The 13181-nt window shown below is 51.6% G+C and overlaps 1 protein-coding gene across 2 annotated transcripts in view; it reads left to right on the top strand.

The window, feature by feature from the left end:
- The window catches only part of GABRE (gamma-aminobutyric acid type A receptor subunit epsilon), a 37101-nt gene extending 27710 nt beyond the window's left edge, over positions 1-9391 (top strand). For both annotated transcript variants that reach the window (XM_061599096.1, XM_061599095.1), the window contains exons 6-9: positions 3812-3949; positions 6727-6879; positions 7817-8019; positions 8976-9391. In XM_061599096.1, the coding sequence (XP_061455080.1) occupies positions 3812-3949; positions 6727-6879; positions 7817-8019; positions 8976-9272 (791 nt within the window). In that variant the 3' untranslated portion in view covers positions 9273-9391. The remainder of the gene's footprint in view (positions 1-3811; positions 3950-6726; positions 6880-7816; positions 8020-8975) is intronic.
- Positions 9392-13181: the final 3790 nt, after the last annotated feature.

The raw sequence follows: 13181 nt of genomic DNA, 5'->3' as shown, positions 1-13181 counted from the left end.
AGCACATCCGTTTCTGGGGAGATGGTTGAGTGAAAAGCCTCTTGCCAGCCTCCCTCCCCCCCCAGCCACCTCCCTGGACATTCTGCCTGTCTGCAGGAAGCGCATGGCCCTCACAGCCGTCCTTCCCAGCAGTGATCCATGGAGTCCTTTCCTGTGAAGATCAAGGCACTGAAAGCCACACACACACATGCTTGCACAGAGCCATTGTCAACCTCAGAGGCTCAGGAGGTGGTTTAGGGCCTTTGGGGGGTGCCTGGGAGCCAAGGAGGATGGTGTCTTACCCCTCGCTCACTCCCTGACTGTTATAATGGGACAGCCCCCCCATCCCTCTGCTTCTATTCGTTTGCTTTCTGGCTAGTACTGCTGCTGTTTGTTGGGCTCCACCAGCCCCTCTGGAGCCTGTCACCCTCTTTCATGTCGTTGTACCCGATCCTACAGAGCTGCTGCCTCCCTCCTGCTTCGCATGGCCCACCCACGTGGCTCTGAGACCAGCCCCTCCCAGCCTGTCTCCATCTTCTCTGCATCTGAGCTAATTAACAGTACATGCCATGGATGTTTGGCAATTAATTATAACATAGTTGAGCAATGCTGTGAGGTTTTTCCCCGCCCTCCCCCCCCCATCCATCATATAGGCATCAAGATTGCTGCTTCAAAATAGTTTTGACATTTCAGTTTGCAGATAAACCAGGATCCCAGAGGAAACCGCTCTGGCAGATAGCTGGAGTCTAGTTTCTGCTCCAGGGAAGGACCCACCTCCCTCCACTGCCTCCTGACTCCCTAAGTGTGTGTGTGTGTGATGGGGGAGGGGGGTGCTTGAGCATGCAAAAACTCCACTGATGAACTCCAGTGGTAGCCCTCCAGGAGGCCCATCTCTTAGCCTCTGATGCGGCCCTTATGCATGGCTTCCAGGAACTCATTTCTACTCTGATGACAAGCCTGCCTTGGCGGCCTGTGTGTGTGTATGTGTGCCCTTTCTCCCTGCATTTCAGCTGTTTCTTTCCTGGTGGAAAAACGTATACGTTGAGGGTCTTCCCAGAACACATCTGGGCTCCTTGTGAGGAAGCTCCAACCCCCCAGATCCTGACCGGACCCTGAATTTGGGTGGGTTTCTTTCAAAAGGCCAGCAATAGGAAAATTGAGTTTGAATCAGCTCCTAAATCAGCCCACACCCAGTATCACAGATGGGGTAAAGACTCTGGTTGAAGGAGACCTGAGACTCCAGCCTAAGAATAGTGGTCTCTGTGCAGGTTTAGGAGACACACAGGGCATATCTCCACCAGGCATGCATTAAACAAGCAATTAGTATTTATTTGGCAAAGGATTAAGCACAGAAAATGAAGGGATGTCAAGGCTTTGCAAAATCAGAGCTAGGCAGGGCGTCAGCTTGGATTAGCATTGCCATTGCCCATCAAACAGGATTTCCTTTCATTCCAAGCAAGAGATATCACTGAGCACCTGCGTGTGTGATCAGTGGCATCCCAGAAAGGGCACAGCCACTCCCCCCAATGCACCCTACATGGCAAGGAGACCTAGAGACATCCTTTCCAACCCTAACCCTCTCTTCTCGATCGTCCCAGAGTGCAGGACACGGAATATGGGCTCAAGTGCAGGAAGCCAGATTTCGACTGGACATCAGGAAAAACTTCCTAACTGTTAGAGCCATACGACAATGGAACCAATGACCTAGAGAGGTAGTGGGCTCTCCCACACTGGAGGCCTTCAAGAGGCAGCTGGACAGGCACCTGTTGGGAATGCCTTGATGTGGATTCCTGCATTGAGCAGGGGGTTGGACTTGATAGCCTTAGAGGCCCCATCCAACTCTACTATCTATGATTCTATGATACATCTGGCTCAGATTTTTGGTGGTAAAAAAATTTAAATTCCAGCAGTATAAGACGCCATGAGAATTTCTGCCTGGATCTTCCCAGCTGCTGACAGTGTTATGGGGCAGGCCTTCAGATCAGAGGATATATGGGTCCCACACAAGCTTGACCCTTTGCACCTCTTTAACTCCTGACAAACATAAATGTCCTGCATATCCCCTAAAGCTAAGGAGGGGTCAGGGGCAGAGAGCACACTTTGCCCACTGGGTCCTCCGACCCAGTTGAGGGATCTCGGGCAGCAGTTTGGCTGGCTAAGGAAAGCTCTTCTCCAGAATCAGAAGGGGCAAGGCTGAGCCAGATGCCCAAAGTAATCGCAACCTAAAGACATGAGCACGTGCCCAGCCCCTGGCACAAGGGAGAGTTCTTGTTCCATTAAAAAAAAAATGATTGAGGGAACAAATTTAATTGCTCCGCCGAATATTGTATGTTTCAAATGCAGATGACAAACAGCAACCATGTCCTCCTGCCTATTGATTGTCAGGCATCTGCCCTTGGCACCAGCATCCATCCATCCATCCATCCATCCATCCATCCATCACCACCACCCATGTTCCCTCTCCTCCTGGGGTGCTTCCAAAAAGGCCCCCTCCTCAGGCACAAGGGAGGGAAACAAGAGGCCTGGAGCAGCTGGGAATATGGGAACCTCACCATGCCACTCCCCATATGCCCAGGGACCACCTTGAGGAGCATTTTTCCAAGGCCAAGGGAATCTGTGCTGAGGAAGGATTGCCACCCCCAGCAGGTGCGTATGCACACAAGGACTTTGTGGCAGAGCACCTGTTTTGTATGGAGAAGAACCTGGGTTCAATCCCTGACAGCATCGCCTCTTAAAAGTATCTCAGATATGTTGAGCTAGGAAAGGCTGTGTCTGCCTGAAACCCGGGAAAGATGCTGCCAGTCAGAGCAGGCAACCTAGATGGACACATAGTGTGACTCAGTATTTCTTTATTTCCTTGCATTTGTATCCTGCCTTTCCTCCATTGAGGAAGCCAATTGAGGGGGGAGCTCAAGCCTGCTTACCTCCAGCAAGGTGGTGGCCTCAGGTGCCTTCAGACCATACCTCCCTGGAGCCACCCATGTGCAACACAAGGCAGCCACTTATGGCCCCCGCAACTGTCCTGATGCCCTCAGTCATTGTCTGCACACTTTATGTATTATAAGTTTAACAGGGAACATTTTTTTAAAATGCACATTTAACCATCAACAAATCAATACAAGATAAAATATTGCTCAACACAGTAAAACAGCAATCATTTAAAGTGGGACGAAAGACAAGAAGAAAGTCCAGAATGCGAAGTTATAATTTCCCAAACAGAGGAATCCAACCACAATCATTAAAAGTTTTCATACAGAGGTAAATTGAATGAGGTGCAGTCAGTCTAGTAACACTGTGAAATATTATGAGATTGCCAGGCATCAACAAGCACACAACAGGTAGCAAAGGGGTGGGTGTGGGGTGGACAGCCTCCACCCTGCTGCGAGTGGGTTTCTGATCGTTGCTCTTCAGGTCCACCAACAGCTCTTGGTTCAGGCTGAGCTTCCCCTTTGGATCTGCCTGGCTTACCTCTTGTTAGGAAGGCCTTGTAGAGGGAGTGGGGGTGGAATTGCCAGCTTCCAAAAAGGCACCCTTTGCACCTCTGGCCCAAGAGGAGTTGCCCCCAAAAGAATGTGATGCCCAAAATGAAGCCTCCGTGAGAGGGACATTGGCCCAGCAAGGAGGGGCCTCTCAGAGACAAGGGTCCTTGCACACCTTCCTTGCCTGGGTGTGTGCAGGTTCTTCTGGGCCAGCCCAGGACACCCCCCTGGAGATTTCTGTGGGGTCCACAGAACAAGGCCTCTTTGATTAAGTTGCCTCCGGAGGAGGAAGGAGCTATGGGGCGAGGGTGAAAAGGAATCCTCTTCAGGCTGGCTGTGCCCCTTCCTTCCAGATGGCTATCCGCGAGATGAGATCATCTACCGCTGGAGGAGATACTCCATTGAAGTCTCTGACCAACGCACGTGGAGGCTGTATCAGTTTGACTTCACAGGTCTGAGGAACACGTCTGAGGTGCTCAGGACAGGCGCTGGTAAGGCCTTCCTCCCGTCCCGGGGCAGATGAGCATGTTGGCGCTGGTGGCTTTTGTTGGAATGTATGAGGTTCAACTCCAACTTGGTGGGTTGAGGCTGCATGGGGTTAATAAGGGTAGATAGAGAGAGCTAGACCTCTTGCTGGTTGAGGCTATACCTATCCCTTTGATCTTCTGCCGTCTCTTCCCTTCCTGCTAGGCTGATAAGCAACAGGATGTTTGATCCCAGTTCCTTCCTGCCTCTCTCTGTGTTCTCTTTCTCTCGAGAGGGGAGCAGACATCTTCTCTTTGTCTCTCTTCTCAACCAGGATGAGGGCGAGTACTGGGACCAGTGCTCGTTGCTCCAGCATAGCTAGTTAGCTAGATATAGAACTCTTTCCTATCAAGCATGTACTTCCAGAATAAAGTGTTTCTTATTTTACAGCTTAAAGTATCTGACTAATTTGCAGGGAAGGTAGAATCTTAGCAAAGATTCAAACACACACACACTAAGCTCGCTCAATACTTTCTACCCGGGATGGTTTGGGGAGTGGAGGACTGAGACAGAGAGCAGGATCATGCAGCAGGAGGAGCTGGAACATCTACAGCCTCCCACCGTGCCCCACACTTCTCTGGCTAAGAGCCTCACTGGCACTGTAGCTGCTCCCCCCCCCTCCCAAAAGGGCCACCTCTTGCTCCAGAGCTTCTCTCTCTGCCCAGGACCGTTGTCTTCAGGATGAGGGTCCAGGTGCTCCGTGCAGTTCCCAGGACACCTCACTTACTGGTGTCATTTGAGCTCATTTGAAACTCCCAGAGGCTATGTTGGGGCAGAGGATGTATTTTGCCCTGAAATCACACATTGATTAATCTGTACTGTTAATCTGTTTATGATTGGCGGGCTGCAAATGGGAATTTTTATTCTTTGAAAAGGCAGGTTTTAATTGGCGAAGTTCTCTGTGACAGGCATAAAAGGTGGATGTGCCTCCTTTTGAACCAAGGAGAAACATCTCTTTTGATTCAGGCACTTCCTGGGTGGTGCCTGCCTTCATCAGACATTTTCTCTGTTTGTGCGATTTGGCTGCAGGGCAGCAGGAAGCGGGTGGAGGACTGACCTTGACTGAGAATTTGGTTAAAAGCAAGCAGGGTTGCTCAGTTAATTAACTGACATTTTTTCAGAGGCACAATAATTCTTCTCAAAGCAGCCAAGTGGCTCTTCTCATACACACATATTTGCTTGCAGCACAGTGTGGACAAACTTGGATCTCATGCATGAAATGGGGGGGGGCTGATCTCTGGCCTTTGGGTCCCTTCCTCCAGGTCTATTATTCTGGACCCCATTTCACCCATGCCCAGCGTTCTCACTGACGTGTTTCCTACAGAGTGGTGAGCAAAGGGATTTAGGAGCCAAAGAAGAAATCAGAGCAGGTACAGCTGCTGTGGAAAGGGTGCTGAGTGTCCCCCAGTGATTGCTGAGCATGGCTGCAGAAGCACCATCTCCAGGGCCGGCCCAAGGGGTAGGTGAGCTGGGTGGTCGCCTGGAGCGCCGAGCTGAGGGGGCTGTGCTTTTTGAAAGTGCTGCCTGCCGTGAGCGAGTGTAGCAAAAAGCAAGTCTCAGAAAGCTTTCCCCACCCCAAGGTGGTTTAGGTGCTAACTACAAAAATGATCTTTTTTCAACTAGCTATAAAGTATGTTTCTTTTTCCGTTTGAAGTCATTTGTGCTAGGTACAACTCAGCGGGCCACAGCAAGTCGCCTTCTAAGGAACAGGGAAGGCTTTAAGGAAGGATTCTGTGGCAGAGCAGGTGGCCTGTTCTTGTCACAGAAAGAACTCAAGAAAAGAGTTCAAGCAGTGAATTAATGCCACTTTCCAGGCCAGGTGCCATTGGAGAGTCATTTTCTGGGACAGTTACTCTAGGGAAAGGTGTAGGGGTGGTGTGAGGCTAGGTCTTAAGGTAGGAATCTCGATCGTCCCAGAGTGCAGGACACGAAATAATGGGCTCAAGTTGCAGGAAGCCAGATTTCGGCTGAACATCAGGAAAAACTTCCTAACTGTTAGAGCCATATGACAATGGAACCAATTATCTAGAGAGGTAGTGGGCTCTCCAACACTGGAGGCATTCAAGAGGCAGCTGGACAGCCATCTGTCAGGAATGCTTTGATTTGGATTCCTGCATTGAGCTGGGGGTTGGACTTGATGGCCTTATAGGCCCCTTCCAACTCAACTATTCTATGATTCTATACCCGTATCCCCATGTAAGAGAAGAATGAAGCACATCTATCATTCCTGCTTGATGCCAGGAGGGCAAGGGGGAGCTGCAGGTGGGATTCTCACAGGTGGTCTGTGTATGCAATAATTCTTGCATGTGCCCCCAGCTTTGCACAAACATGTGTGGGTCCTTGTAGGGGGCAGCAACCAGGCACTAGTTATCCTAGGGTCAGCCCTGACTGTCTCCCCCTTGGAAAAGGGCATGTGTCAGTACGAGAGCAATTGCTTGGCATGCAGAAGGTCCCAGGCAGCATCTCTAGGTAGGGCAGGGAAAGGCTTCTTCTCTGACACCCTGGAGAGCAGCTGCCAGACTGTGTAGACAATACTGAGCTAGATGGACCAACAGTCTGACTCCTGTGTTCCCTTCATGGAAATTGCAAATAACAAATGGCCTCTTGAGATGGAACCTGCAAACTCTGCAGCAGCTCAGCATAAAGTCAGGGTGGGCATCAAAGCTGCTAGGCACAGGCTGTGGCAACTTGATTTGTGGTGAAGCCGTTCTTCTGACCTGCCCACCTCTCTGGCTTTCTCCAGGAGAGTACCTGGTCATGACAGTATCCTTCGACCTCAGCCGGAGAATGGGCTACTTTGCCATTCAGACGTATATCCCCTGCATTCTGACGGTTGTTCTTTCCTGGGTCTCCTTCTGGATCAAGAGGGACTCCACACCTGCCAGGACATCTCTGGGTAAGGAGGGCCTCCCTGTTCCCCATCCCACTCCCTCCCCTGATTAACTCCCACCCCTAGAGGTGCAACAAAGGTGTCGTTCCTCCTCCCCCCGCCCTTGCACCTGATGGGCTGACTAAATGGGGGCAAGTCATGCAGAACTGAGAAAGTCGGCTCACTCAAAATGAAGAGTGCGAATGCACAGGGAAGAGATGGTGCAAGCTGGCACGGGAGTGATGGCAAGGGCAGGATGAAGGGAGCGCAGAGCCACAGCCAGCCAAACAGGCCCAATGCCACTGATGTGGACTCTGGCAAGGCAGACTCCAGGCAGACTCTCTTTCCTGCCTGGAGAGCCAATTTTCCCTGCCTCCCCCTCATCTCTCTGGCCTCCCACAATGTACCACAACCTTGCCCTAGGAGCTGCTCCATGCAGGGTCTCCGGACCCTCCTCCAACCTGCCAGGAGGAATCCTGCTGCTGCCCCCTGGCGGGGGCCAAATTCCTAGTTCAGGGCGGACCAACCCAAACTCATGTGCAATTCCAACAGCAGCACAAAGCAGACACCTTCCTGTTTCAATGTCATGACAAGTTCTGCAAATCCTGATCCCTGATGGCTTTTACAAGTAAGGCTCCAATTGCAAACTCAGTCATTTCAGAGGATGGGTTTTCCCCTCAACTAAACGGCATCTAAAGTGTGTGTGTTTCTGTGTGAAGATTCAGGAAGAATATGCATTTGATTTTTTAAAAATGCCCAGAACAGTCAAGCCATGAGAATTTCCTCCAAATCTGCAAGAGCTGTGCTCCCCGCCCCCATCCTTCCCCAAAGGCCCGTGGAGCAAAGCTCCAACACCCAGCCCTGCGCTGAGACCCAGCAGGAGGTGCTTTGGCGCCCACGGTCCACTCCTCGCTCCCTTTGGAGCCAGCAGGCGAACCCGTTCTCTTCTTCCTCCTCCCTCCAGGGATCACCACTGTGCTCACCATGACCACCCTGAGCACCATCTCCCGCAAGCACCTGCCCAGAGTCTCCTACATCACGGCCATGGACCTTTTTGTCTCCGTGTGCTTCATCTTTGTCTTTGCGGCCCTCATGGAGTACGCCACCCTCAACTACCTGGTGGGAAGCAAGAAGCCAGCACAGCACAGTGACCGGAAGCCGAGGCTGGTAAGCGGTAGAGGGGGGGAGGGAGCGTGAGTGTGTGTGTGTGTGTATGAGAGAGAGAGAGACTCTGGGCCCATCGAGAGGATCAGGCAAGGGGGAGCCAGGAGAGGAAGGCAAGCCGCTCAGAGCCCCTGCAGATGGCATTTGATTGTGGGTGTGTTCTGCAATGTGTTCTTGACACAATAATTGTGCATTTGTGGTGGATTTATTCTGCTTTAGTTTGTTCTGTGGCGTTTCCCCTGTGCTACCAGATTTCTGCTGTCTGGAGGGGTTACAGTGCAACAAAAATGGGGCAGAACCCCCACACCACACCCCAGAACATTTGTGATTTTAAAAAGTTATGGGATATGCACTGACTCTCCCAAAGCTTTTTCAGGCCCCAGTAGTTCTGAAAGCAGGCTTGCATGCCAGGCAAGTGCCAGCCAACAACAGAAAGGCTGCCTGAGGAGACCAGTGGGTATCTGATGAGCTGGACCTGGAGTCAGCAGCAGGGCAGGGCAGGGAGGGCAGGGCACATGGGCACCTGTGGGCAACAGGCAGGCCCTGGCAATACGCCTCTCCCTTTTAGGTCCCCCTGCCCTAGCTAATTCTAGGGCCTGCAGCATCTCTGGATCCCTTCCCTGCCTGGGATGAGGTTCCCCCTCTACAAGGCTGAGAAGTGCTGAGCCATGGGGAGATTGCCTCTGCTTTCCTGCGGTGCTTTTTGCTCTCCTTAGAAGGGGTCCATAGCGGCAGATCAGCTGGATTCCACGAGTCCCACAAAAGCAGCTGGGCTCATTGGGCAGGGCTCAAGCTAGTCTGCCAGAGGGTCAGGCCAAAGAAGCGCCCTCCGCCACCCCTGAGTTGTGCCCGCTGCCTATGTGCCAGCTCCGCAGGATTGGGTGGCTTGAAGAACGGGGGTGAGGAGAGAGCCCCCACCCCTTCTCCGCCTCTCTCACTTGCCCTTTGTCTCACTCCAGGCAGACAGCCAGGCCCACCTGGTGGTGCCCTCCTACACCACCATCAACATCAACAGGCTGGTCCACTGGCCTCCAGAGGCAGACAGGGAGGAGAACAAGGAGCTGGGGTCCCCCTGCCTGGAAGGGAAGGAGTGCCGGCGGTTCTTCTGCTGCATTGAGGACTGCCAGACGGGGACATGGCGGGAGGGCCACATCCGCATCCACATCTCCCGCCTGGACTCTTACTCTCGGGTTTTCTTTCCGACAGCGTTCTTGCTCTTCAACATTGTGTACTGGGTTGCTTACCTCTACCTCTAAGTGTCCTCCAATAAAGGTTTGCAGAAAAGGAGATGTTTGCCTTGGCCTCCCATCTCCTCCTTCCCTGACCACTGTGAGCCTAGACTCCCCACTATGGCTTCGAAACAAACAGAGCTTTGGCGAGGGGGGGGACTTGGGGGTACTATAGTTAGGGCTGCAGGAGAGAATATTTCCCTGGAGGGCAGGATCCTGAGCTGGTGTGAAGAGGGGCCACCCCCACTCTCAACCTTACAAGCTGCTCCCACTTGCTCATCCCATTAATGTTTACTCATGTTGTAAATCGCAAATAAATGTCTCCAAGAGAACATACTTTAGGAGTGATTGTCACCTGAAAGGACTGTCTCTGGAAGGGGTTGTGTGAGATGTGGGAAAGAGGCTGGGAGGGCGGCTGGGCCTGTTGTTGGGGGGCTCTGATACTGTTGCAAATGATCCAGATAATGATGTGTCAGTCACAAATGCACCCTCCCCACCGGGGCTCCTTACACAATGGCAGATGCCGCATTGAGATAAGGAGCTCCGGATGGGGCCCAGCCAGGATTGAGCTGCAAGGCTGGGCAGCCTGTCCTGAGAGGCTACGCTGAGAACTGGGCTCCACCTCTTCCCCAGGGCTGGCTCTGGGAAGGAAGGATTGGCCAGTGGCCCTGCAGGAGAGCTTGCTCTCCCTTGCATGAAGTGGTGGCTCCAGGCAGCTGGTCCTCTCCTGCCCATGGCCGTACATGGTACTGCCCACTGGCACGTGCCGCTGGCTCTGTAGGCACCTGCCAGGCCACTGCTGCCCAGCGCAGGCTCTCGTGGCTGGTGGGCAAACTGCCTCCCTCCTCTCATGCCCAGGTGGCTCTCCATGCTGAGGGTCTGCTTGCCAGGCACAGGCTGGTCACCAGGGAGAGATGGTGCCCAAGATGCCGTGTCCCCCCCCCAGTCATTTGTGCCACTGAAGTGTCTGTGTGTTTCAACAGGAATGCAAAGACTTTTGTGAAACTTGCTCTGCCAGGAAGATGAGCAGAGGGATTTCAGCTCTTTGGAGCAATGATGGGCTTCTGTTCAGATCAGGAGCCGCTCATCTTGGCACAGGGAGGCCCCTCCCAATGCTGGCGCCGGCGCTGGTGCTGCAGGTCCAGCTCCTTTTATTGGGTTTAGCAGCAGAAATGAGCAGATGTATCAAAACACTCAACCCATGAAAAAAGAGGGTAAGTGCAGATTCAGGCATAGCTTTGGCAATTGCCTTGAGCCACAAACAAGCCTTCTTTTATGCACAGGCAGACACACATGGCAGTGGCTATGTCCCACCTCTGTCCAAAAAAATATGTATCGGGGAAGCATGTTTAATTCAAAAACAGTCAAATCAAAGCTCTGTTTGGAGCTTTGAAGTTATTGCAAAATGGACACAGCCCTGACTGAGCTGGCTCTGTTGGTATCAGATCATAGCCCTTCAGGATGATTTATTTGGAAGTCTCTTTGATGGCCCTGTTGGTGTTGTGGTGCCCAAGCAGAACATCAGAGGGACAGATTAGTTTTACCCTCACAACAGCCTGAGTTGTCCCACACCATGGTATAGCTAGGGTGGACCACAGAGACAAAGTCTAGGATGCACAGCTCAGAGGACCCCAAATGACCACCCAGACAGTGGCAGATGACGGGGTGCAGTGGCAAAGAGGCCCTGCTGTAACACCGGCACCAGCATAGGCATTCTGGGGCCCACTGGGGCTGACCACTGGTCACTTGGGCCTGCCTTCATATTTTTAAGACATTTTATAGGGCTGGCTGGGCAGGTACAGTGTGTGTGTGTGTGTTTTGCATATACTGTATATTTCTACAGCAAAATGGTGCTTATTCTCAAGCAAATGTGTTTAGAATCAGGGCAACAGAAGCAAGCCCCACTTTTCCCCCTATAGTCATGATAATGCTATAATTTAAGTGCATTTAAAATGTAAAACTGCATATGCTCAGATTACTTCTTTTTTCATCTGGGCTGGCAAACATTTTTGGTTTTTGCTCTAACAAATCAGGGATGCCTACACAGTTGTACAGCATGGAACAGCAATATTGGAGGGGGGAAATGTTGATTGTGTACTTCACCCCTGAGGTACTACATGTGATCATCCAAAGTGTGTGTGGGAGAGTGTTGCTGTAAGACCACTGAGTCCAGGCCAGGGTCTAAAAATCCCTAGGTGCGCTACTGGTCCCACATAAAGAAGCCAGAGAAAGAGCAGCTATGACCCTTTGGCCAAGGCAGGCAACTGCAGAGAGGCAGACAGTGGAAATCAGCAAAAGTACACACCATACCTTTAAAGCACATTCAAAGCGCATTCCCCTCCCAAAGAATCCTGGGAACTGTAGTTTACCCCCCACATAGCTACAATTCCCAGCACCCTTAATAAACTACAGTTCCCAGGATTCTTTGGTGGGGGGAATATGCTTTGAAGGTATAGTGTGTATGCAGGAAAGATCCCAGTATGCAACGGTGAGGGAGTGCTGGAGGAAGGAATCATGGAATCTTAGAACAGTAGAGTTGGAAGGGGCCTATAAGGCCATCCAGTCCAACCCCTTGCTCAATGCAGGAATCCAAGTTAAACCATACCTGACAGGTGGCTGTCCAGCTGCCTCTTGAATGCCTCCAGTGCTGGAGAGCCCACCACCTCCCTAGGTCATTGGTTCCATTACCTACTACTCTAACAGTTAGGAAGTTTTCCCCGATGTTCAGCCGAAATCTGGCTTCCTGCAACTTGAACCCATTATTCCGTGTCCTGCACTCTGGGATGACCGAGAAGAGATCCTGGCCCTCCTCTGTGTGACAGCCTTTCAAGTACTTGAAGAGTGCTATCCTATCTCCCCTCAGTCTTCTCTTCTCCAGGCTAAACATGCCCAGTTCTTTCAGTCTCTCCTCACAGGGCTTTGTTTCCAGTCCCCTGATCATCCCCCGTTGTCCTTCTCTGAACCTTTTCCACTTCATCTGCATACTTCTTAAAGTTTGAACTCCAGAACTGAACACAGTACTCAAAATGAGGCCTAACCAGTATAGAATGGAGGGGAACTAGGAAGGAGGTGGGCCTTCTCCAAGCTATGTCTCCTTTCCCACAAAAATCTTACAGCAAGTGCCAGAGACTCCCTTGCCTCTTACCTGCTCATCTTGCTCTTATGCCATTTTAATCAGGATCAGGCCATCAGAATCTGAGCAAGGGAAGGTGGCAGGTAATCTGGGGACACTGCTAGGCATCTTCTGAGTGTTACTGACGTGTGTTAACTAAACATGGATGTGGCCTGCTGAGTACCAAGTGGGGTGCAATAATTGCACCCCTAATCTCCTCTTCCATAGGCTGGATCTTCTGACACATCCTCCAAACCACATTTACCTCCCCCCCCCGTGTTGCACACCATCACCTTTTTGTTCCCATTTAGTTTGTGAACACAAAATGTGATGCTGAGGCTGTTAATCCAGTAAAAGGGGGGGGGGGAAGCAAGATGGTTTTGATCTGCTCAGTGGATTTTAGGAACACTGTTTTTGTTCAAAGCACTTTCCAGCCTCGCCTCCTCCTGCCCTCCCTCCCTTGTCACTCCCTGGCTTGAAATCTCTGGGACAGAATCCCTGCTCAAACAGAAAGAGCACCAGAACTTTGAAGCTGGTGGCCAAGTCTTAAAAGGGTTGTTGGACCCTTCCAGGGATCCTTGGCCAGGGTGACATTTAACTCGACTTCTGCAGTCGTATTAACAAGGATAAGCATGCAGGAGGATCGACCTCAGACATGCCGGCTGCTCTACTCCATGTAGGCTGACTTCTGAGGAGTTCTTCTTGTGGCCTTGGTAGGCAGGGAGTCCATCTTGCAGGATTTTTTGAAAACTGGTTAACAGTCTGTAGCCCTGCAGCAAGACCACCACCACTCCGCCTGTGTATCATCACAGGAGGGTTGGAAT

Source organism: Rhineura floridana, chromosome 16, assembly GCF_030035675.1.
Source record: "Rhineura floridana isolate rRhiFlo1 chromosome 16, rRhiFlo1.hap2, whole genome shotgun sequence".
Classification (NCBI taxonomy): Eukaryota; Metazoa; Chordata; class Lepidosauria; order Squamata; family Rhineuridae; genus Rhineura; species Rhineura floridana.
The sequence above is the reverse complement of the archived record's forward strand: the minus strand, read 5'-3'. Positions and strand labels throughout refer to the sequence as shown.